This window comes from Schistocerca piceifrons, chromosome 7, assembly GCF_021461385.2.
Source record: "Schistocerca piceifrons isolate TAMUIC-IGC-003096 chromosome 7, iqSchPice1.1, whole genome shotgun sequence".
Taxonomy (NCBI): Eukaryota; Metazoa; Arthropoda; class Insecta; order Orthoptera; family Acrididae; genus Schistocerca; species Schistocerca piceifrons.
This window is the reverse complement of record NC_060144.1, coordinates 322,433,400-322,460,608: the sequence shown is the minus strand read 5'-3', so window position 1 is coordinate 322,460,608 and position 27,209 is coordinate 322,433,400. Positions and strand designations below refer to the sequence as shown.

The 27,209-nt window shown below is 38.9% G+C and overlaps 1 protein-coding gene across 1 annotated transcript in view; it reads left to right on the top strand.

The window, feature by feature from the left end:
- LOC124804910 (mRNA-capping enzyme) overlaps nt 1–26,974 on the top strand; it is an 87,965-nt gene extending 60,991 nt beyond the window's left edge. Inside the window, exons 9-13 of the mRNA XM_047265289.1 lie at nt 4,370–4,495; nt 7,202–7,387; nt 13,890–13,990; nt 18,241–18,431; nt 26,842–26,974. Of these exons, the coding sequence (XP_047121245.1) occupies nt 4,370–4,495; nt 7,202–7,387; nt 13,890–13,990; nt 18,241–18,431; nt 26,842–26,966 (729 nt within the window). The 3' untranslated portion in view covers nt 26,967–26,974. The remainder of the gene's footprint in view (nt 1–4,369; nt 4,496–7,201; nt 7,388–13,889; nt 13,991–18,240; nt 18,432–26,841) is intronic.
- Nucleotides 26,975–27,209: the final 235 nt, after the last annotated feature.

Here is a 27,209-nt window from a genome sequence, read left to right as displayed (position 1 = left end):
CTGGATGGCAAGAAAATTTTTGTGAAATTAGCTTCATAGAGATAGCCACTGTTGGATCTTACTGAAATAAATGCATCAATTCTTCAAGTAGCAGTTTCTGCAGCATCTCAGGGAGGAAATAAGATGTGAACACATGAAAAATATTTCCCAACAAGTATTTCTGGTAATCAGTAATGGGCACAATACAAGCCCAAGATGACTGGCTTATGTGACACATGTAAGAAACCTGCGTGTGAAAAATGTGAAAGACCAATCTTGAAGCAATGCATTATCTGCATTCAGGACTCAGGGCTAAAAGAATTAACGCACATTTATTTCTATTGTTTTCTTATCCCAAAATAAAACCAATCACAAATAAAAACAAGTACAAATGAAAATAAAACATGACTTCAGTGCTTGAATATTCTTTGCAAAAACAAAGATGTTTGTTCTCTCTATTTCTTCTTCCTTTTCCCAACAATAAAAGAAAAAGGGTAGCTCTGCCACTGTGCTCAATTGAGGGGTTCACTGGAGGCAAGTGCTAATCCACAATTTCGGAGTCTTAGTCCGATCACATTTGCCATTGTGTTTTTTAATGTACCACATGTCGATAACAAGAATTTCCATATGTACCTCTAGAAAGAACTGTCTATTCTATAAATTGCTTTGTCTTATCCTGTCTCTGTTCTTGTGTTTACTTTAACCCACAAGCAATACCTCAAAGTGATGCTCATCTGGGTTAACATTTTCTTCCATCAACTGCCTCAGTTACTGCTGCAGCAGTAGTGGTGTATAAGGAAGGCCTGCAGTTCTAGTGTTTGAAGCCTTGATTGGTTGTGAAATCAAGACAGAAGTGGGTATGACAACTGTGGTCAGTGCTGCCCCTGTTTTACTGGTTTTTCTCACATTCACATGTTTACCCTGTTTCCAGATGCGTAGTTTCTAGTATGCTGCTGTTTTCTAAGTGCTGTAAAGGTCTAAGTCTTACATTCAACTGACAACATGTCTTTCACATTATTCCAGAAAGATATTACCAAGCTGAATATTGATCATAATCCCAAAAACCACATTGTAGACATTTATTTTTATGCCCTTCTGTTCAACAAAAGTCAACAGATTGAGCAAATTTAGAATGCAGTGCTGTCATTTAACATCTAGACTATCAATGTCTTTCAACAACTACTATACTGTTACTGTAAATGTGCATCAGAGCTGTCTGTCAAACTTCACCCCATCCAGCATTTCTTTAATTTGATATCAAGATGAGTATAATCTGTTATGCGAACTAATTATTGCTTCCCAATAATTTGATTGCATTGTTCCAAGCTTGAAGACTATATTATTTATACACTCCTGGAAATGGAAAAAAGAACACATTGACACCGGTGTGTCAGACCCACCATACTTGCTCCGGACACTGCGAGAGGGCTGTACAAGCAGTGATCACACGCACTGCACAACGGACACACCAGGAACCGCGGTGTAGGCCGTCGAATGGCGCTAGCTGCGCAGCATTTGTGCACCGCCGCCGTCAGTGTCAGCCAGTTTGCCGTGGCATACGGAGCTCCATCACAGTCTTTAACACTGGTAGCATGCCGCGACAGCGTGGACGTGAACCGTATGTGCAGTTGACGGACTTTGAGCGAGGGCGTATAGTGGGCATGCGGGAGGCCGGGTGGACGTACCGCCGCATTGCTCAACACGTGGGGCGTGAGGTCTCCACAGTACATCGATGTTGTCGCCAGTGGTCGGCGGAAGGTGCACGTGCCCGTCGACCTGGGACCGGACCGCAGCGACGCACGGATGCACGCCAAGACCGTAGGATCCTACGCAGTGCCATAGGGGACCGCACCGCCACTTCCCAGCAAATTAGGGACACTGTTGCTCCTGGGGTATCGGCGAGGACCATTCGCAACCGTCTCCATGAAGCTGGGCTACGGTCCCGCACACCGTTAGGCCGTCTTCCGCTCACGCCCCAACATCGTGCAGCCCGCCTCCAGTGGTGTCGCGACAGGCGTGAATGGAGGGACGAATGGAGACGTGTCGTCTTCAGCGATGAGAGTCGCTTCTGCCTTGGTGCCAATGATGGTCGTATGCGTGTTTGGCGCCGTGCAGGTGAGCGCCACAATCAGGACTGCATACAACCGAGGCACACAGGGCCAACACCCGGCATCATGGTGTGGGGAGCGATCTCCTACACTGGCCGTACACCACTGGTGATCGTCGAGGGGACACTGAATAGTGCACGGTACATCCAAACCGTCATCGAACCCATCGTTCTACCATTTTAGAAGGTGTAAGTCAACTACCCTGGCCAGCAAGATCTCCGGATCTGTCCCCCATTGAGCATGTTTGGGACTGGATGAAGCGTCGTCTCACGCGGTCTGCACGTCCAGCACGAACGCTGGTCCAACTGAGGCGCCAGGTGGAAATGGCATGGCAAGCCGTTCCACAGGACTACATCCAGCATCTCTACGATCGTCTCCATGGGAGAATAGCAGCCTGCATTGCTGCGAAAGGTGGATATACACTGTACTAGTGCCGACATTGTGCATGCTCTCTTGCCTGTGTCTATGTGCCTGTGGTTCTGTCAGTGTGATCATGTGATGTATCTGACCCCAGGAATGTGTCAATAAAGTTTCCCCTTCCTGGGACAACGAATTCACGGTGTTCTTATTTCAATTTCCAGGAGTGTAGTTGGTCATTTAACAAGTTCATTTTGTTGTTTGTTTTTATGAGTTCTTCAGTGTGAGCTGTTTTCTGTTTCGCTGTAGATTTAATGTTTTTTTATGGTGTTATGATATTCCTTGACTTGTTTTGGCGGCAGGGGGAGGGGGGGTAGTAGCATTGATCATTTTAGTAGACTAGAGGCAGTATTTCAATATTTGACATGTTGAAAGAGTGTTCTCATCTCTCATCTCATACTGTACATCTACATCTGTACTCTGCAAACCACTTCGAAGTGCAGGGCGGAGGGTAAATGCCATTGTACTGCTTAATAAGGTTTTGTCCTGTTCCATTCACATAAGGAGCACAGGAAGAGTGATTGTTTAAATGCCTACTGCATGCTGTAATTAATCTAATCTTGTCCTCACAATCCCTATGTGAGTGATACATAGGGACTGTAGTACATTCCTAGAATCATCATTTATAGCCATTTCTTGAAACTTCGTAAGTAGGCTCTGTCAGTACAGTTTACATCTATCTTCAAGAGTCTTCCAGTTTAGTTTCTTCAGCATCTCTATAACACTCTCCCCTTGGTCAGACAAACCTGTGACCATTCATGCTGCCCTTCTCTGTAAACATTCAATATCCTCTGTCAGTTGTATTTGATAGTGGTCATGTACACTTGAGCAATATTCTAGAAAGGGCCACACAAGTTATTTGTAAGCAATCTCCTTTATAGACTTACTGCATGTCCCCAGTATTCTATCAATCGAGGAAAGTCTAGCACCTTCTTTACCCATAACTGAGCCTATGTGGTAATTCCATTTTATATTCCCTTAAAGTGTCACAGCCAGGTATTTGCTTGAGTTGCCAATTCCTACTGTGACTCACTGACATTGTATCCATAGGATACTATGTTTTTTGTTCTTGTGAAATGCACAGTTTTACATTTATGAACATTTAATGCAAGTTGCCAATCTTTGCACCACTTTGAAATCTTATCAAGATTTGATTCAATATTTATGCAGATTTTTTTGAAACATGTATCATTAGAGATGCTGCATAATCTGCAAAAAGTCTGAAGTTATTGTTAATATTGTCCAAAAGGTCATTAATATACAACCTGAACAGCAAGGGTCCCAACATACTTTCCTGGGGCACACCCTAATTACTTCTACATCTGACAATGATGCACCATCCAACATAACATGCCCATCCTCCCTACCAAAAAATCCTCAATCCAATCACAAATTTCACTTGATACGCCATACAATTGTATTTTTGATAATAAGTGTAGATGTGGTACTGAGTCAAATGCTTTTTGGAAATCAAGAAATACTGCATCTACCTGACTGCCTTAAGCCAAAGTTCTCAGTATGTCCTGAGAAAAGTGTGAGTTGGGTTTATATGATCAATGTTTTTGGACTCCGTTCTGGTTGGCATGGAGGTCATTCTGTTTGAGATACATCTTTATGTTTGAACTCAGAATATGTTCTAAGATTCTAAAACATTGGTGAAACATTTTCATAACTATATTATCCTGATAATTTTTCAGTGATCTCTCCTTATTCCTACATGTTCACCATTTCAAAATAAGTTATGTTTAAAAACTGTAAAGTGATTCTTGTTAGATACATACCTGAAAGAGGCAGAAATAGAGTAATACTGAATTATAGTTTCCTTAATATATCTTTCAAATAATTGTCTCTGTCATTTGTTGCAGGAAATGGTTATAGATAAGGTGAATGGAAAGGACATCCCAAGATATCTTGCGTATGATATAATCAAATTTGAGGGCAATGACATTGCATCACGGCCTTTTTATCCTGATCGGTTAACATGTATTGATGTAAGTACAAACTTATTCATTTTGAAGAGTAATGATAAGGAAAACATTTATCTCTAATTTAAAAATCTGCTGTGCATCTGTTACAATAATACCACTATATTCAATTCGTTAATACTCTATGACATAACCATTTCTCATTGAGTGTAGCCACTTATGTGTACTTTATACTACTGCAGTAAAATAACAATTGAGTGACTGAATTACTATTCATCTTTACTGTAAGATGATCTTCAGTGATTGACAACCATTTTGCTCATGAATGTTTTCTATTATTTCTGCTCACCTTCCGTTGAGTTGTTTTCTTACCCTTTAGAATGCTACAAAGAACCTAGTCGCTCCATAAACTATCTATTTGCCTGATGTGTGTCCTTCCCACCTATATTTTGTTTTCTTTATTGTCATAATTATGTGCAGTCCTTCACTTCACTTCATTCTATTCCCTGTTCCATTTGTTTGCTTCCTCCCTCTTCCAGATGTCTCTTCATTTATGGCTGAACAGGCTTAAGTTTCTAAACTGTATTTCCATTAAAAGTTCATGTTTCAACTGTCAGAAGTCAGAATTGTTAATATTGTCGCAGGCTCTGATGCATTTAGTGTGGTGTAGTGGTTAGTCTCTCTGGCTGGCATACTGCGGGCCGCCAGTTCAGTATCACTACCGACCATTGTTTGTTATTTAGTATTCATCGTTTATCATTCCTGGGAGGACCTTGAAATATCTTTGTTTGTATTCTGGTGTATTTGGTGTTTGTAACAGCAATCTGGAATATTCGATGTTTATACAGAGAGCAGCACTCTCTGTCCAGGAGTCCATTGTTATTCTGTGTGTACATTGGTGACAGTAATAAACATTCTTTCAGTGCTAAGTGCTAAACTTCGTGGACAATCCTGCCTTCGGATTTGGACTTGATTGTGGTTTGGATGTGACAATGTACACTGATCATAAACTTTCTGTTTAAGACATGTGATAAGCTTTGATTTGAAAACTTGTTTACAAAAATCCCTCAAGACCTTTTTTTTCTCCTTGTTGTTTGTTTTGTTGCTAATCATTTGATGATTTTATTACAGAATCGTATTAAATGAAATAGGTTTATGAATCCTCAATAACTTTCAAAGATTTACACTTGCACAAGCAGATTCCTACATCCAGTCAAGTAGTAGGACACATGGTGGACTTGTAATGAAATGATATTCTTGAAAAACTGAATATGAGTTTGCTGCAAGTTGTACAGTATTTTTCATTCTTTGTATTGTCACTGTGCAGTTGTTTTGTATGTTATCAGAATGTGTGACATTCTTCCAGTGTATTTTCATCACTTTCTGCCAATTAAATGTTTATGTCCTAAAGTGTGTGTAAAATGATAAATTCTTTGCTACACTGGATCATATGAATTTTATATCCTTTGTTCTGACTCAGAGTATGCCAAGTATACTAGTCTACTTGGCACCAAAGTGCCATGGTTTGAGGCAGAATTTGTTCTATCAACTGCTAACATTTAGGAACAGACCATATATTGTAAATGCCATTGTAATTTTCTGAAAACATGATGTCCACTAATCTCCAACACCTTTGGAGAGGCTCGGTTTCATTGGAGTGCCTTCAACGTTATGTAATACTTTTTGAGAGAGTGACAAATATAATTTTCTTGTGATCAGCTTTGTGTAAGTTAGTCTGCCATCAACTATAGTACAATCCAGAGATGAGAAACACTCTTCATGTGATGCCAATGTTTTCAGGGTGAATATGTATAAGATCCACTAGCAAACCCAGCAATGCTTTGCAGTTGTCAAATATTTATGGGAATTGGATATATGTGCTAATCTCCTTCTTCCTGATCTCCTCCTCTCCTCTGGTGAGCCTCCCATGATACGGCGTTGTAGGTGACTTTTCCAAACTCTACCCTTTTCCTAAACCTCACCAGTCCTTTTCATTCACTCTTCTTCCTTCCCCTTCAGTGCTTCTGCCAGGAAGAACCTCTGGCCCCGGAAGCTTGCAGACTTTAATATCTTTACATTTGCGTTCTCTTGCCACCACTTGGTGAGTAGATTTTTTAATCCATCCAGTTACACTGCATTTCAAAAATTGATTATTTTCACTAATAAACATTTGGGACAGATACATAAGTACTGTTAAAAACTGAAATTTTATGATACTTTATATCAGTAAAAGAGTTTGTAAATTTCATTTCGTTGCTCAGGGTATCTTTAAAATTCTTCGAGGTGCCTTATCAAAGAAGGGGTATCGTGTTATATTGAGGATCATCTTATAGTCAGGTAAACACTGTAATACATGCCTTCTGTCTTGTCTTGTCCTGTTCTGCCTCCCTTGAGTTGGTATGATTAATAAATTCCTTGCCCAGTTCTTGGATATTCTCATTTCCTCCAATCCTTTTACTTTCATTTGCTGAATCTTTCTATCTGAAGCTGTTGCCTTTGTTTGATGTGCGCACTAATTCACACATTTCTCTCTTTTGTGAAACGTTAAAATAACTTACAAGTTAAAATAACTTATTTATGCACACACATGTGGGTAGATTAAATCAATTGAAAACTGTGTGTCATGATGAGTGATGCTGTATCAGTGTTCTTCGTTCACCATTTATGGCTTTATTTTTTAACAAATGTTACATTTTTGTAAGTTCTCCAATGTTTATGGTTTCCTTTCAAAGTAATTCTACTTCCATATTTTTTATTAACTAATTCCTTCAGGTGGAGATTGTGCAGCCTCGTAATAAAGCATTTGGTGAAGGTCGTTTGAACAAAGCTGCTGAGCCATTCAGTATTCGTTTGAAGCAATTTTGGGATGTTACACAAGCAAAAAGTTTATTAAGTGACAAATTCAGCAAAAACCTTGCACATGAACCAGATGGTCTCATTTTCCAACCTGCGAAAGAGGTAAGTCTTCCCTTAGAAACTCAGAATGGAGAAAACACCTTTAAAGACTGCTATTATTTAAGAAGGTTTCATCCGCTGAAAGTTTTTTATGAAACCAGGAGGCATTGATAGTAGTATTATATCTCAAATCCACAGTTGTCAGCAACTGTTTTTAGAGCACTTTTGAATCTATTTATATATTTTGTGTGTATGTTTGTGTTTGTTTGTGTGTCTATCGACCTGCCAGCGCTTTCGTTCGGTAAGTCACCTCATCTTTGTTTTTTAATATGAAAGGATTTTGTGAAATTCGAAGAGTAAATGCAGAAAAAAAATTTAATTAGTTCAACAGAATGTCTACAGAAGCACAGAAGTTGTGAAGAAAGAGTGTGTGAATCACGTTGTGAAACAACTTGGGACAGAATTGAGAAATATGATGAAGGTCCAAAAAAGTGAGAATTCGTTATATTTTTTTAATCATGCCTGTGCCAAAGGAGAACAAGTAAAATCACATAAAACTCATATCCATACTGCTCTGAGACCATGTCTTGTTGTTAGAATGATATCTATTTGTCAGTGGCTGGCATCTGATAATTCTCTCCAGATGCACTGCTGGAAAGACTCAAAATCCAAATGAGTGTCTACATATTACAATCTGATCAAAGTGGCCAAAGGATGTATTTGTATCCAAAAGAAAAGTAGAATTAGCAGTGACAGAAGCTGTTTCACATTTCAATCAAGACTGCTATGTGACAGAAGCAACGAGAACAACAGAGACCACCCCACTGTGAGCAATATCAGGCTTTATACGACCTGGGACAACTGGGAGATCCGGGAAAACCCGGGAATTTTTTCATCAAGGAGAAAATGGAAAAACCAGGGATTTTTTTTTTTTTTTTTTTTTTTTTTTGTTTTAGTTTTCAGCTTAATTTTTGTAATTTTGACTGGCAAGAAACAATACTCTAACAAAGGATATTACAATATCCCACTACTGCAGAATAATACTGCAGCAATAAAACATGAATGAGAGGAAAAAAAATTAAAATAAAACTTAAGTTGCAAAGGAAATGCGCTATATACAACAAAACACAGTGCTCATACAAGAATCTGCCAACAGCAAAATGTGTCTAAGGCCTTAGGAAGACTATGCAATGATTCACAACAATAAATTGCCTCCAGTGTGCGTGACGTCACAACTGTTTACATTGAGGCCCACGAGAAAGACAGGCTGCGGCACTTACATCACAAGGGTAGGCCTGACCTCACTCGCTTGCTCAGCTCAGCAGACAAACTGCATTTCTAAGCCTATTAATTCATAACTGAATGTTAAGTACTAACAAGAATTGCATCTTCTACTGAAATCTGCTGTTTGGAGTCTTACTGACTACTACTACTACTACTACTACAGCAAAATACATCACTTTGCAGTATGCTGTAAGTTAAGATCTACGCTCGACATATATGCTATAATGCCTTGTTTATAGCATTTGGTCTTTTCAACTTAACAGTCCTCATTTCATAGAAGACGTGGGGCCTTATGGAACTGATAATCATTTTGGTGTGGTTTTGATTTCATTTTTCCCAGTACAGACATAACAAATTATTAGTAGGCCTGTGGACTTCTGATTGGTGTAGGACTAATAAACATTAAGATAACACAACAGCAGATTCCAGTAAAAGAAGCAAGTCTCTTTTGCATGTAAATATCCACTTACGAGTTAAGAAGTGTAGAAACGTAGTTTGTGTGCTGAGCTGAACGAACGAGCAAGCAAGCTCAGGGCTACCTTTGTGCCGATTGTGCCATGGTCTGCCTACCTCTTAAATCTTGTGTTTACATTACATTCATTTAAGCAGTTGCGAGCGGACTCACGCGCATGCGCAGTTGAGTTGTGCATGTGTAGTACATTCTCCTGTTTCTGGCTACGGAAGTGTGGCTGTTAGCTGTATAAGCAGTAACCGGAAGCAGCAGGATGCTACCCAGAAAAATAATACTGCCATGCACAAGGTGCCAGATTCACAGGGAGCAAGCTGGGGTGTCTGCCCGGGGTGGAAATTCATATTCTTGAAGGAAAAAAACCTCATTTCACATAGAATCCAGCGCATGTTGGTCTATCGATTATTTATATGATTTTCAAATGCATCCCTGTTGGTTTTTTGAACATATTTGATCATGTTCCAAGTTTATTTCTGAATGAATCATAAGTAGATTTTTGAATGCGTTCATAATGTACATCATGCCTTTGCCAGGAGAATCCCAGTCAAATCTAGGAATAAACTTTACTGCAGACAGAAGGAGATGGGGCTATACGAATGAGCAGAATAAAGTCGAATGGTTGAGTGCCAGACACTGTTTATGTCCTTGACTGGGTTTGCAATGATCAGCATTGTTATAATTACTAGTGAAATCCATAGATTCAGACACCAAAGTGGAAATAAACAACTAACAGGAATAACAGGTAAGAAAGATTACGTCTTATCTTCTTGGTGTATCCAAGAAAATGAAATTCTGGCAGAAAATTTTTGGCCAGATCACTAGTAAGGGCCATGTACGGTCCCCAGTAGCAGCCCTTAAGTTCTGTTCTGGGAGTAGTGTGGAAAACGTGTTGTATGAACATGTAATAATGCCTAACCAGAGTATAAATGTGGGATAACTAAACCATTGATTGTGGCAGGGTTAGGAAAGTTAACCGGCAAATAAGTTTTGACACTGACTGGAATAGTTACAGAATTGATGATGACAAGATTGTTTGTTAGAATGAGGAAGTAGAAGAAGCGGGGACATCACACAAATTATGGAAGAATGTGACGATTCCAAATTTATATAAAAGTTTCATACTACTACTTTTCGATCTTGTGCTTGAGAAGCTGGAGCATATGAATTAAATGTGAAACTATTTCCTAACATAAAGCTTTTTGCTTGTAGTAGGCCCGATAGGCATTTAATATTGGTACTTTGTGAATTATATTCTGTCATTTATAAAAGTAACCATTTGTGCCAAAACAGTGTCGTTTATTTGGTGTGTGTTAAAGTTGTTGCAATATTAGACAGGCCTATTTCGTTTTATCTAGCAGGCGCTGACAAAATACATGTAATGAGATCGGGAAACCACGCCAGTCTTGGATACTATTTGTATTAACAGCTTTTCCAGTATTAGACAACGACATTCCCTCTCTCATGTAGCATAACATTTGATGAACTTTGATGAAAGCATGCCATGTAAAGCTGTAGCAAGATTAGAGAGAAAAAATCTTGAAGAGATATGTACTGTCTTGCTTGTCTCTTATCTTCATTGGTTTTATGTACCCTACATTTAATTTTATGTCATGCAAAAAAGCAGGTTATTAGCTAATAGGCAATAAAGAGTGCAATTCTTGTCAAGAGTTCTTGTTCTCCTGGTTACAGATAATCCCATCCAATATTAATTGCGGGGGAAAAAAAAGAAGAGGGGTTGGATGTCAAATTGGCCGACTGGGAGCAGGAGAGGCACCAGAAGACATTTTAGTTTCCACTGTCCCGAATATAGTTTGATGGCATCCACAAAATATTACATGTTTGAATTCCACTTAGCGAAATACAGTGACGTGCAATAGAAGAATGCATGTGAAGAGGCATGACACTGCACTTTGGCACACTTTAAGACCAAATAACATGCCTTACATTCCCTTGAACACATGTTTTATATATCAGACTCTTCAGAAAGATGTGTGCTACAAAATGAACATATTTTTGAAAAGTCAATTTTTTTATATATATTTTTTTGGCGTCCTACCTCAAGCGCTCGATGGAGAGGGGTTCGGAAATATTGTTGATCCAGGGCTGATGCACATAGCAGTCTGATTTGCAGTGGGGAGGTGGATAGTCTCAACATGCCCCATGTTTATGTTTAATGATTTTGCTGTTTCATCTTCCTTTATTGTGCTCATGTCAAATGAAAACAAAACGGATTTCTGTGGCCGGGATCTATCAAGTGAATTAAAATACATTCACAGAATTACGGAAGGCCAAAATATGTTATTAGTTTCAGATTTGATTTTATTTCCACCTTTCTGACAGTCAAGCATTAACTGCCTTGCAGAACAATGAAGCTAGTTTTATCAGTTTACTAAACAAATTTGGCTTTTATTAATATTTTCCAATTTATTTGAAACGAAGTGTTTAATTCCACACTATTGGCTAATTTCAACTGTTTACTGCATTACAAAAGTGCATGTTTTCTAGAACGTATGGAATTATGCCATATTATAGAACCAAACATGAGATAATACAGTACTGGTAAGCGAAGAAAATTTACATCCGAATCTGGACATACAACTGTGCACTTTAAGCCGAATTATGCATTTTCTTATGGTTCACAAAATTCAGATGATCTTGGAGTATCATCTGATGTCTTGTTTCTTTTATGACATAATGTAAGATCGTTTAATGTTTTACGCATACAAAGATATGGGCTTCCTGCGTTGTAGCTGCGCAGGTGCAGTGATGCCTGTTATCCGGTGGTCTATGGCAGCTGCTGAAATGAACCTATTTCTAACAGGTCATGGGAAAATATTTTGAATGGTTGTTTGAAAAGCGGTACTTTCAAAGTAAATTTCCTTTTACACAGGATGAATTACGTGCTAGAATGCACGATGAATTTCTTAAATCACAGAGCATTTTACTCTCATTTAGAAACAACTCTTTTAGGACGACCATTTAGAAAAATTTCGAGCACAGAAGATCAGACCTTTATGTCGCTATTAAAAATTTTACTGGCTTATTTGTGTGATGTATCTTAATGTGTAACACAGGCAAAAAAGATCAACTTTATATATGAAAGCCTAGCTTCTCTTGCAGCTTATTAACCTTCAAGACCAACATTATAAGTGAAAGCTTTACTTTTATTGTAGCAACGCTATGTATATTAATTTAAACCATAAACTTTTCCTATTTGTGTGTTTGCTCTACATAACAGTGATGTAGCTATTGCTGTCATTGGCTGGCAAGATCACGTGACATGAGCTATAACTGGCTTACAAAACCATATCTCCATCTTGATTTCAGTACTTCAAAAAATAGTATGCGATGTTTGGTGGAATTTGAATTTATACTTTAGTAATACAAAAATATGAAGCGTACATGTTGCTGCACATCAAAGATCTTTCCAAAATGTGCTTTTCTTTTCCCCTGAGTTTCATTTTCTAAAGTGCCAGGAAATTCTACACCGGTGTATAAAACCATAACCATTCAAAGGATTGATAAGCTTTACAGTTCTGAGGAAAAGGATACTGTCACTTAACACAATAAAAGTGTACTTTCACCCAGGAGAAAGTGTATTTTTAACTGGGACATCCGGAAATTGTTTTCTTTGTCTGCCTATACACCCCGAGTTCAGACGTCTATAAATTGAAGTGTAATGATTGCCCGTGCTATTACATCAATCAGACAGGCAGAGCTGTGAAGATAAGATATAAAAATCATTTATTGGGGAAGAAAGGAGTGAATGTTCATAATTCTGCATTTGCCAAACCTTTACTGATTGATTGCTAAGCATATCCCAAAAAATCTGGAAGCCACAATTATTTTGAACAGAGAAGTGAAAAGGCGAAAGATGTATCTTTGGGAAGGACTAGAGATCTTTAAACATCTAGAGCTCAGGGACAGAAATTTACTAAATGACCAACTGAATCTTGCTTGCAGACAATTTGTGGAGGTTTCAAACCTATACTGTACATAAAATCTTCATGCAGTTGCCAATAACCTATGCATAATTTCGACAAGTATGTTTCCATATTTGTAGATAGTGCTGTTACATTGTCTTTAGGTTACGTGTATTTCTGAAGAAGATGGGTTTACACCCATTGAAATTATGGTCAAAGGTAAAATAAAACCACCTTTTGTTGCAACTGGTTGGATGCTTTGGGTTCATTTACTTAGTTTAATTCGTGTTTTGATTTTCTTGTTGCTACTATTTCGGAAACATTCGTAACAGTTTCTGGATGCCCATCTTATCACATGGACAGGGGACTTCAGCTGATGATATATATGAGGAAAAGTACCACCACAGCTTTATCTTGAGAATGTCTTTATTCTGTTACATGACTAGTTTTGGCAGCAGTTCAAATGGCTCTGAGCACTATGCGACTTAACGTCTGAGGTCATCAGTCACCTAGAACTTAGAACTAATTAAACCCAACTAACCTAAGGACATCACACACATCCATGCCCAAGGCAGGATTCGAACCTGCGACCGTAGCGGTCACGCGGTTCCAGACTGAAGCGCCTTTAACCGCACGGCCACACCGGCCGGCTTGGCAGCAGTGATGGGGCCTGAGAATAGCAGTAATATGTTGCCGAAACTAGTTGTATGATAGAATAAAGACATTCTCAAGTTACAGCTGTGTTGGTACCATTTCTCATATATTGTCAACACTTCTCATTATCCTTACTTCTGTTGTGAAACACTGGTACTTTGTATAGTTTTATTGACTTTGCGTATGGGTATCTTCGGGTGATCTATTTATTTCATTTGCTTTTTCCCCTCCCTAGCCATATGTTGCTGGACGATGCATGGAAGTTTTAAAGTGGAAGCCACTGAGTCATAATTCTGTTGACTTCAAGTTGAAGATATTGACAGAAAGTGGTGCAGGGTAAGTGTTACCTTTTAGTGTCATAAACCTTCATTTTTCTTTTGTCTTAAAGTAATCACAAAATAAGTTTAGGAATTTTGTTCAAGAAGCATAAGCTCATTTAAATTCTCGTACATCATGAATCCCATTATAAGTCAAGAAATACAATAGCAAAGAGAGGAACTGTGCCTATGTGCTGCAGAAACAAATCGTCGTCATGAGAGCCAGTCTGCTTCTACTGAACAGACATTCAAAAAGAAACACACAGTATCTTTAATGTCTAGTTCAATTATTTAAAAAACTGAGACTTTGTTTGAACAGAAAAGATGGGATGAGATTTGTGTGTACTGCAGGAGAGGATCAGGAGAGGTGAAATATGAGATTCTGATGTAGAAATAAATTAATAACAACGTCAACTTGCAGTATCCTGCCGATAATGAGGGGTTCATAATTGGGATATTGAAGATAAAACAAAATCAAATGAAAGGCTGCAGATGGGTATAAAAGATGAAGGATGCCAGAAAAAAGATACAGTATGAGAAAGAACAGAAGGTAATACTCCCTGATGAAAAAAGAAACAAATTTGATTTGCAAAAAGATAAGTGGGCAGGCAGAGTGAGAAAATAACTATACAGTAGTGATGAAGAAGGAAATCCATAGCAGAGATTCTAAAAATCAAAGACAAAGAAACAAGGTTAAAAGTTGAAGCAAAGTTGAAAGCACAAGAAAAGCCTGTTTTGTAGAGATAGTCCCCTCTCTGGAGTTGAAAGCCACTGGTGTTGGGAGGGGAATCCAAATTACCTAAATGGTGAAACGAATAATTTAGAGCCTTATTCCATAGTTTTCAGATATGAATCCAGGACAGCAATATTTATTCTTGCAATATTTTGACTGATAAATGTACAACCATCTGCAGGGGAAATCTTTGAAGATAACCATACAGCCATCTGCAGGGCGAGTTGGTGACTTAATTAAAACCACTTGACATAATGATATACTGTGGAGTAGATGTACGTTTCCTCCACAGTGTATCATTATGTCAAGCGGTTTTAATTAAGTCACCAACCCGCCTTCAGGATAGGGGTACAGTTGTAAGCCATAATATCAGAATAAGAAGAAGCAAAAGAAGAAGAAGAAGAAGAAGAAGAAGAAGAAGAAATACTACTGTTCCAAATGTGTACCTCAAAGATGAGGCAATGTTCTATCTTCCGGAAAAACTTATACACTTCAGAACTTTCTGTTGGCTTCTCAGCAACAAGGTACTGAGTATTGCCATTGTGGGCAATTTGTCTGTGACAATTCGTTTTGCCCAGTAGCATAGTAGCACATATGCTAGTATAAAATGCCATTCCAAACTAGCAAGGCTTTTTATATATCACTTACATGGTGTTACAGATCACTCCTTTCACAACATATATGCCTTGCCACTTTTAGGACTAGAGATTAAACAAGATTTGCAGCTGGAATTTCAGTGAGGTGACTTTTGGGAGCAATGCAGATCAATAGGGAACACAGTGCCTCCATTGTCCACCTGGAACCCTCCTTGCCGGTTATGATGATTAATGAAATCATCAGTTTGGCCAGTCATGTTGGCTGGCTACTGGTCACAGTAGAAATAATATGCAGAAGTGCTGCTTGCTGTGATATTGACACATCATATCCAGGTATTTGGTCTGTTTATTCTGTGTCTCGGTGTTGGAGTGATGGCTTATGTGTTTCTCATAACACTCAGGTCATGACTTATTGACGATGTTGTGGGAGAAATGTGACCTGTATAAACTGCTACTCGGGTTGGAGGCCAACAGTGACACTGCAGTTCTGATTCAAAAATGTTCTGATGTTGACAGTGAGATAACCAGGAGCCAGTCTTTGTCTTAACGTACCACTTCTCATGGGAGGTCTTCATGAAATGCACTCTATGAGTATGAAAATATAGTTTTCTCACCTGTTGATCATAATGTCTTGTTATTAAACACATTGTCCTCAAAACCTGTTGTGTGGATGAACCAGCTTCAAATTATGATGTAGCTAATTGGAGCACTTTGCTGAGATAAAGATCAGTTGAACTAAGTGCTTTTGAATGCAATTCTCTATTGAGGGGCAAAGAAAAAAATATGTCCAGATCGAGCAATTCAGCAAAGGGAACATTCCAATTTTTACATGTGAAAATGAATTGTCAGGTTAGAGCATATAGATTTGTAGGTATTATGCATGCAATTGACCATATTACTTGCCGTAATGATTAAATTTCAGTCTCCTGGCTACTATATTAGTTTGCTGGCTGTAGTGCTGGGCGAGCAAATTGCAGATTACTGAAATTACAAGCTACTAGAATCTACTCCCGGACATAATTCGTGCTGGTTCATATAATTTTCTTGGCAGGAAAGGAACAAAACCACTGTTGGTGCTTGATTTGAAATGTAACAAAAATAATTTGCCCTCGGTTCTTCATGTTCCTTTAAACTAGGAAAGGAAGTCAGTTTTGATAGGGTTGCCTACAACTGCTGCTGTAACTACTTTTTCCAGAGATCCATAAATTGTGGATTCATGTCTGTGAAACACTTGGGGCACCACTGAATAAGTCTATTGTCGCCAACTTAGGTGTTGCCTCCAGTACCCTACTGTTGATGTAACATTGTTTATAGAGTCTATTTGTTGATCCAGTGAAGTTGTAATAACTCTGCACTTAATTCTCAAAAGGATATATTCACAAAGCAATATTTGTTCTGAACTGAAAACTGAGTAACAAACCAGACACCTAAAGCCATTGATACATCAGCCAAAGTAATGATCCTAATCAAGTCCTTAGGAAAACGTGGCAATTTACTGTTTCTTGTATGGCACTTGATGGTAGGCTTTGCAGAATAATACCAAGTGAAAGATTGCTACGTGGCCCCAGCATTTCTACAGTGCTGACTATTAAAATTCTGCAACCATATCACGCCTTACAGAACTGCTCATAACACAGCATAGTGCTAGGCAGCTCCCTTTACAACTGGATCAATGCACGGTGGTGCCCATGAAAAAGAGAAGGAACCTGATAGGGTTGAATTATAAGGATCAGTGGTAAACATGTTGAAACCGTCAAATCCTTACTTATCTAGGAATAATGCTATAGAGCAGTTTGAATTATGGTAAACACATGAAATCAGTAGTCATGAAAGTGAGTGGAATACTCTGCTTTGTTAGAAGAATTCTGAGTGAGTGTTGTATATCTTTAAAGGAAACCACATATTAGATATGAGTGCTCTCCAGCATTTTGAGTCCTTATCAAATAGATGAGACAGCAGAAACACACTGCTAGCACATTAACAGTTTATTCCAGCTCATGTAAAAGTGTAACATAGGTGCTAAGGTAATTTAAGAGGGATGCTTAGAAAGTAAGTCTGCTGTTCTTGTAAAACCCTATTGGGCAGATTTAGGGAACCATTACTAAAGGAAAAGTATGTCTGTTATGAACTGTGAGAATATGATGAGAGAAATTATAGTGAGTTCAGAGCATATAGGTAGTCATTCCTCCCCCATTCCATACATAAATGGAAAGGGGGAAAGTCACGAAGTACACACTGCTGTTCACTGTACAGTATTTTGCAGAGTACACACTCCAAAAATGAAACTTGAACTTCTTGGTCACTTGTTTTTGACTGCTTGTCAGCTTGCTCTGAATATGTTTTAGACTTTTAAGCAACTTTTGCAGCCAACTGCTTGAGAAAATTAGTTGTACATTAGACAGACAAATATTTTCTATATTTTCCTTAGAAACCAGAGAAAGATATAACAAAAGATGATGATCTGTTGCGGAGGTTTTAAAGTTTACAACAGTGAACTGTATATGTGCATTCAATTATCTATAGTTATTTAATATCATTACCATTTTCTGCCAAGCAACAGCAGAAAATTCCATTAATGTTAAAATTATTTACTTCCCAATGTAATGATGCAATTGGTTTTTAAATTTTCACATTAAGAATACAAAGTTTTAATGGCTCAGCACAAAAGTTTAAGTTCACATATAAGTTTGTAGAAGGGTGAACAACAATTAGGGAACAATAGATCGCTACTCACCGTATAGAGTAGGCATTGATCACAGTCACAAAGGAAAAGACTGCTAAAACAATAAAGCTTCTGAACAAAGTCCTTATTTTGCAGTAGAAACAAAAAAACACACACACGGCCACTTTCTCAGGATGCTAGAAATTGACTGCCAAGGATCAAATTGTAAAGAAAGTGTAGGCCCAAATATACTTTTGTAAATTTGTTACCTTTTTCAGAATACTACCTCGAAAAGTTGGTCAGCTTTTCGTAAGTGGTCTTGATCGGCCATTTGCAGCAATTAAGATCAACAAAACTCTAAAGGAATTTGATAACAAAATAATTGAATGCCGATTTCAAGATAACCAGTGGGTCTTCATGAGAGAAAGGACTGATAAGTCATTCCCCAACAGTTTTGACACAGCCAAAGGTAAGTTCATTCGGTCTAAAGAAGTAATGAGTTTTTGAAAATATAATACTGAATTGCATGGGTTTTATCTTTACCATTATGATTGTTTTTGCCAGTAAAATAATAATCTCACAACAGTAATAATTCTAGTGTTGCATGATTACAATCAGCTCCTTTTGTTTTGGTGTTTTGGTATTTCAGCTAGCCTATATCAGTTGTAACAAGGTTCAGTTGAAAAATGGCATTTGAGGTACCCTGCAATTTCAGTAATGCCACAAGTAGTGTGCACCATCTATAGAGCTGTTGAAACAGATGGCTTCCCTGTACACTCACATTATATAGTGTTTTGCATAGGATTCTAGGACGATATAGCAAGAAAATGGTTCAAATGGCTCTGAGCACTATGGAACTTAACATCTGAGATCATCAGCCCCCTAGAACTTAGAACTACTTAAACCTAACTAACCTAAGGACATCACACACATCCATGCCTGAGGCAGGATTCGAACCTGCAACCGTAGCGGTCGCGCGGTTCCAGAATGTAGCGCCTAGAACCGCTCGGCCACCCCGGCCGGTGACGATATAGCAGACTGTTCTATAGACAACTGTTATCTGTTGTAAAACTTACTCCTGAAAATAATATTGACTGGTTTTACATCTCACACAGCTCAATTGAAATATCTTTCCAGTTGGCATTAATGAAGGTTCATTCGTAAATATTGTGTTGCTTATGGATGTCGGGATATCAGTTCTACAGCTAGTACTAATTAATTAATTAATATATATTATAACACCACATTTCAAAAGCTTCTTTTCTTTTCAGAATGAGAAGGTAGGAGACGAGGTACTGGCGGAAGTAAAGCTGTGAGGACGGGCCGTGAGTCGTGCTTGGGTAACTCAGTTGGTAGAGCACTTGCCCACGAAAGGCAAAGGTCCCGAATTCGAGTCTCGACCCGTACACAGTTTTAATCTGCCAGGAAGTTTTGCACCTTCTTTTCTTTTGTTCTGTAAACTTTTTATTGTTCATTTTTCACTTCCATAATAAGTTACACTTCAGGCAAATACCTTAGAAAAAAGACGTGCTTAGATTTAAATTTATATTCATTGCTGACAAGTTTCTCTTTCTCTGAAATGATTTTCTTGCTGTTGCCAGCCACAATTTTATATCCTCTCTACTTTGGCCATAGTCAGTTATCTTGCTGCCCAATTAGCAAAACCCATCTACTAGTTTTAATGTCTCATTTCCTTATCTGATTCCCTCAGCTGAGTTGTTTTCATTACAAGTGTTTTATAACTATACAAATCAACTGCTTTTCTAAGTCCTTTTCAATCCTTGACAGAATTACAATGCAATTGTCAAACCTCAAAGTTTTCATTTCTTCCTGAACTTTAATTGCCTATTAAAATTTCTCTTTGCTTTCTGTCACAACTTGCTCAGTTTACAGATCAAATAACATTCGGGCTAGACTGTAAGCCTGTCTCAGTCCTTTAACTAATGCTTCCATTTCATGTCCATCAACTCTTATAGCTGTGATCTGATTTCTGTACATGTGGATGACATCTGGCTCCGTGTATTTTATCACTGCTACCTTCAGAATTTCAAAGTGTATATTCCAGTGAACATTGTCAAAAGCTTTTCTTTGGTCTATGAATGCTACAAATGTAGACTTGCCTTTATTTATCCTGTCTTTTAAGGTAAGTTATAGGGACAGTATTGTTTTGTATTTTTGTGCATTTCTCCAGAAGTCAAACTGATTTCCTCTAAACAATTCATGTTGGTATTTTGTAACTATGACTTATTAGTAAACTGATGGCTTGGTATTATTCACATCTGTCAGCACCTCCCTTCTTTGAAATTGGGATTATTACAGTTTTCTTAAGTGTGAGGATATTTCACTTGTCATATATCTTTCATACCAGGTACAACAAGTTTATCATGGCTGGCTGTCTTAAGGCTCTCAGTAACTTTGATGGAATGGCATTCACTACAGGTGTCTTTTTTCAACTTTAGTCTTCAGTGTCCTGTCAAACTCTTCTTGTAAGATATATCCCATCTAATTTTTGTCTACTTGCTGCTCCTGATCTACAATGTTATCCACAAAGCTGTTTCTCCTCATATAACCCTTTTGCTTTTCTTTCTGCCTTCCCTTCTTTGCTTAGCACTGTCTTGTCACCAGAGCTTTTGATGTTTATACAGCTGCTTCTTTTTAATTTTCATGTAGGTGCCATATGTATTTCCCTTAATATTACAATATTGGAAATTTCTGGAGAGAGCAATACATAAAACAAGGGAAGGGCAACCACGCCCCTATAGCGGAGTGACTTGTTTGGGAGTCTGTGTGGTTGTGTGCATGAATGGTAAAAGATGTATTGATGGTAAAAGAGCGAGTGCTCTGAAAGCTGGTATGAATCTTGTTGTCGGTTACGTGTTACTGTGCTCCACTCATCAATCCTTTGTAGGTGAGTGGTTGCTTTGCCCTTATTTTATGTATTTTCCCATAGTATTGCATGTTTCTACAGCTTTGTGTTTCTTCTAGAGCCCTACCTGCTTCGACATTTTCAACTTTTTGTCAGTCTAATTTTTGAGATTTCTATGTTTCCTTTTGCTTCCTTTATTTGCTGCATTTTTATTCTGTAAATTCAATTCAGTATCTGAAACAAAGGGAATTCTGGAATAATAATGCAGAGTGGAATAACAATAACAATTCGAGTTAGGGTGGATCGCTATGCACTACATGAACAAGGTACCAGATGTCAGACACATTTAAAAAGTAGACTGTAGGGTATCTGAGGGTGAGGACACAGTTCCACATTCCTAAAAAACTTCGACACCACCTCCCCCATTAGATTTGCCTGGCCCTCCTTCTGCCCAACAATCCACCTTTCTCAATGTTGGCTTCCACCTTACGAGTGGTCCCATCAATACCTCTGTCCACATCAAGCCTACCAACTACCAACATTACCACCATTTTTACAACTACTGCCCATTCCATACCGAAATTCCCTTCCATATAGCCAAGCCACCCATGGTTGTCGCATCTGCAGTGATGAGCAGTCCTCTCTCTCTAAATATGCCTTCATAGACTGGAATTACTGAGCCCATTTTGTCCAGAAATGTTCTCCCCATTGGGGTTTCGACTACCATTCATTATGCCATGAAATGAGGAATATCCTCCCCATCCTTTCCACAGTGGTATGCCACAGACCTCCCAACCTCCACAAATATCCTTTTCTATCCATATTCCATCCCACTTCCAACCTCTTGTCCTGTTGCGCATATACCTGCAAAGCAACTATTTGGAAAACCTGTCATGTACATACTCTCTCTTCCACCTACTACAGTCCTGTCACAGGCATTTCCTACACTATCAAAGGCAGGCCACCTTCAAAAGCAACTATCTAGTTTACCACTTTAACAGCCACCCTTGTGCAGCATCCTATGTCGGCATGACCATTGACAAGCTGTCTGTTCGCTTGAACAGTCTAGGTCAGACTGTGTTCGGGAGACAGCTGGACCACCCAACTGCCAAACATGCCATGCAACACAATGTGGTTGACACCAGTGACTGCTTCACAGATCATGCCATCTGTATTTTTTCCACCATCACCACCAACTTTTCTGAGTTGTGCAAGTGGGAAGTCTCCCAGCTACATATATTTTCCCTCTCTCTACTTCCCTCCTCTTCCATTTTTCCCCTTCAGCACTGCTCTCCTGATGCTGTGCCTAGCAGCATACCATCCTGTCCTGGCCATATCTCTGCACACTGCCAAAGGCACAACTGCAGCATATTGCTCATGGAAGCCACACATTGCATGTTGTACCACCATGCAGCGAGACCTTCAGAGGTGGTGGCCCAGATTGCTGTACACACTGGTACCTCTAATACCCAGTAGCACATCCTCTTGCATTGATGCATGCCTGTATTCGTCGCGGCGTACTATCCACAAATTCATCAAGGCATTGTTGGTCCAGATTGTCCCACTCCTCAACAGTGATTCGGCGTAGATCCCTCAGAGTGGTTGGTGGGTCACGTTGTCCGTAAACAGCCCTTTTCAATCTATCCCAGGCATGTTCGATAGGTTTCATGTCTGGAGAATATGCTGGCCACTCTAGTCGAGTGATGTCATTATTCTGAAGGAAGTCATTCACAAGATGTGCACGGTGGGGGCGTGAATTGTCATCCATGAAGACAAATGCCTCGCTAATATGCTGCCAATATGGTTGTACTATCAGTCTGAGGATGGCATTCACGTATCGTACAGCCGTTACTGCACCGTCCATGACCACCAGCGGCATATGTCGGCCCCACATAATGCCACCCCAAAACAGCAGGGAACCTCCACCTTGCTGCACTCGCTGTACAGTGTGTCTAAGGCGTTCAGCCTGACTGGATTGCCTCCAAACACATCTCCGACGATTGTCTGGTTGAAGGCATATGCGACACTCATCGGTGAAGAGAACATGATGCCAATCCTGAACAGTCCATTCAGCATGGGTTTGGGCCCATCTCTACTGCGCTGCGTGGTGTCGTGATTGCAAAGATGGACTTTGCCATGGATGTCGGGAGTGAAGTTGCGCATCATGCAGCCTATTGCGCATAGTTTGAGTCATAACACGATGTCCTGTGGCTGCACGAAAAGCATTATTCAACATGGTGGCATTGCTGTCAGGGTTCCTGTGAGCCATAATCCGTAGGCAGCAGTGATCTACTGCCGTAGTAGCCCTACGGCAGCCAGAGCGAGGCACGTCATCGACAATTCCTGCCTCTCTGTATCTCCTCCATGTCCAAACAACATTGCTTTAGTTCACTCTGAGACACCTGGACACTTCTCTTGTTGAGAGCCCTTCCTGGTATGAAGTAACAATACAGACAAGATCGAACTGCAGTATTGACCGTCTAGGCATGGTTGAACTACAGACAACGTGAGCCATGTACCTCCTTCCTGGTGGAATGACTGGAACTGATCAGCTGTCGGACCTCCTCTATCTAATAGGTGCTGCTCATGCACGGTTGTTTCCATCTTTGGGCAGGTTTAGTGACATCCCTGAACAGTCAAAAGGTCTGTGTCTGTGATGTGATATCCACAGTCAACTTTTATCTTCAGGAGTTTTGGGAACCGGGGTGATGCAAAACTTTTTTTGATGTGTGTAAATACAGCAACCCATCCATGCTACAAATAAGCTCAGATAAAATTATATGTAAATTGTAACTCCATAAAAATGTACGTTGAGCCAAGAAAACCTTATCATATGTCAACTTTGACAAATTGAATTTGCTGAGAGCTGAGTAATATGGTTTTCAGGTTTCCTGATATATTTTGTTGCATTTTTTGTTGTGTCACACACTTACATTTTTGTCACACTCATTCATAGACTTTTAGCTGTGTTTGACAGCACAGTTTCCAGGTTACGATACTGCACTTTGCATTATAATGCCACTGGTGACAGTTTCTTTTGTCATTGATGAGATTTTTCTGTGTGTAATTACTTTTTTGTACTGTACTGATACTGGGCGTTGGTGTGCTTTAGGACATGGGGATCACTTTCTATCCAATTATCTTGGTGATCTGGGACTCAGTTGCCCACTTCCAGTGATCTCATTTCATTCCCACATATTTTTTATCAGTTCACAACATCGAAAAAGAACTGATCACAGAAGTGTTCCCGAATATTTTTGCAAATTACAGAAACCTTGTTTGGTCTATGAACAACCCATTTTGGCAGCAAAAAATAAGAACATAGACAATGTGAACATAAAAATTCAAAGTCAGATCTCTGGCTAATTGCATTCATTTAATTCGATCGATTCTATTACCGATCCAGATGAAGTCATCAGTTATCCAATCAAATTCCTAAATTCATTGGATTTGCCAGGAATTCCACGGAACAGTTTGCAGCTGTGGGTCGGCTCAGTGATAAACGTGCTACACAATCTCAACCAACCGAAACTAAGTAATGGAACAAGACTCCTTAAGGAGCTGGTAAACAATGTGATTGAAGCAATGATAACGATAGGAAAGTTCGAAGATGAAGTTGTTGTTCTGATTTCAAGAATACCACTGATTTCAACTGACTTGCTGTTTCAGTTTAAGCATGTCCAATTTCTAGTTTGCCTTGCATTCGCAATAATGATTAATAAGTCGCAAGGCTAATCATTGGCAGTGTGTATGGAATAAATCTTAAATTGGCATGTTTTTCCCATGGGCAGTTGTATGTGACGTGCCCAAGGGTCATTGAACCATTGTATGGAATAAATCTTAAATTGGCATGTTTTTCCCATGGGCAGTTGTATGTGACATGCCCAAGGATCATTGAACCACCGGCACTGTTCATTTTCTCTCCGGAAGTAAAGACAAAGAAATATTGTTCATCACTAAGCATTGTGATGGCCACATTAAAGACACAAACAAATTATTGTCAAAACAATGAATTCCAATTTATTTCATTTCAATAAATTCGTGCTCTTACTGAAATTGTGTTGTTTCAACTCACACAAATTCAAGGAAAGTTTCGGTTAAATGAATACCTTCTTGGCCGACACGCTGACGGCTTGACTGTGCACAAACCACTTGATGCATAGACATCTTATAAAGTAAACACTTTCTGTTAAACCGTCTGTGAGAAAGAACACCCTAAGCTGTGCTGTGAAAATATGCAGTTTTGTTTTCCTTTTCAGTCATTTTTCACAGAAAACAGGAATGTTGTGTTTATGGCTAACTTTATAATCCTACTTGTTTGTAGATTAAAACCATGTGAAATACTGTCATTTAAGCTACTATCCTCACAGATCTAGCAGCTGGAGAGGTCTCTCTCATACCTCATGTGCTAATGGTTCCAACCGATTTACACATTCATTTTGACTTCTGTTCCCAATCAAGGTTGCATTTTCAATAACAGTAAATAAGATCAGAGAAAGGAGGGAGGAGGAGAGGGACAGAGAAGGGGGAAGAAAGTGGATTTAAAGAAGGGGAAGGAGGATATGGACAGAGAGATGAGGGAGCAGGAGATGGATAGAGAGACTGTGGGCCAAGAGATTAACATGAAGCAGAAGATGGACAGAGGGAGGGAAGAGGAGAGGGGTATAGGCGGGAGAACAGAAGGAGATTAGGACATATATCCAATTCCTATACATATTTAGCAATTGTGAAGCATTGCCAGGTTTGTTAGTATAAACTTAAAATGGGTTTCTGAATGTTACTTTTATTCCTCGTCTTTGTCATGATGTTTCTCACTCCACGGGTAACTTTGTTGTTAAATGACAGTGTATGCCATGTTTTCATGTTTTATGGGTTTCCCCTTCTTGTGTGTTTTGTGTGCTGTTGTTTTCTGTTGTATAATAATTAAAGTCATGTAGCGCATAGAGCACATTGTGTGTGTGCTGTGTCTGATGAGTGTTTGTTACAGTTCAGTTTGTATATCGAGTCTGATTTGTAATCATTTTTGCTGCAATTGTTTGATTATTACCTGGCCTTGTGTGTAGCTGTATATCTGAAACTTGCCTGTTTCTATATTGTGGGCTAATTAGATCTCTTGTGGAAGACTTTGCTAGTTTTCTCTATTTGCAGAATTGACGTTCCTTGTCTTATGTTATCTGACCACAGCTGTTTACACAAATATCAACACAGGCCACGGAAATACATTTCATCATTGACACTGAAACAAACTAGAAACTAATCTTCTCAGATCTCACTGTAGAAGACAAAAACTTGTCTCCATTTTTATGACTTCTATTTTATCCTAACTCGAATACACATTTTTCCATCCAAACTTGCTGTCTTCATTATGTCACTCCATATCATTTAATTGCATTCTTAATTCTCTTTTTAATGATTCTTTTGTTATACACTCTACATGTTCCCATATTATGTGTTTAACATTAATTAGTGTGTATGACACTTCAGCTACACAATGTGAGTGATTTCATTTAGTACATCCATTATTTGTATTTCACAAAAAACAAATTGGACTCTTATACTGAACTGTTACGTAAGCAGCTTATTCACAGAGAGAATTCTAATGCTGCAAGGTTAGGTCATTCGTTGTTGTTGTTGTTGTTGTTGTTGTTGTCTTCAGTCCTGAGACTGGTTTGATGCAGCTCTCCATGCTAATCTATCCTGTGCAAGCCTCTTCATCTCCCAGTACCTACCGCAACCTACATCCTTCTGAATCTGCTTAGTGTATTCATCTCTTGGTCTCCCTCTACGATTTTTACCCTCCACACTGCCCTCCAATACTAAACTGCATGCATTATATGCATGTATTTTATCATTTATGGATCTCCTTATAAATTCTTTTGTCTCAAAAATTAATTGAAACTATATATTAATAAAAGTAGATATTTTTGTATCTCACTTTTTTTAATTAAGTTACTGTTAAGAACAAAATCTGTATGCTAATTTACACAGCGATTAAAACAAATTGTTGTTTCAGCTGTGTGCAACAGTATACGTGATCCAGTTACAAGTGAAAAGCTTCTGGACTTCATTGAACATCATCGATTTGGTGTCAATGATCAGGATTTGATGCCACCACCCAGCAAAGTGATGAGGAGATGAGGAATAAAGAAAGAAAAATATAAATAAATTATCGTATTTTTCTATGAAATACATCTGTTCAGCCAGTAAGCTGGAGATGTTCAAGAGCACTTGTTACTGTATCAGTAAGTGCAGTATTTCAGATGCAGCAATAGCCTTGTGCTGCTGTAGATCTAACTGATTGTTTAAAAAATAAATGATGAATTTTTTCATAAAACTTGTTCTAACCAATTATTATGGATCTTAAATATTTGCATATCCAAG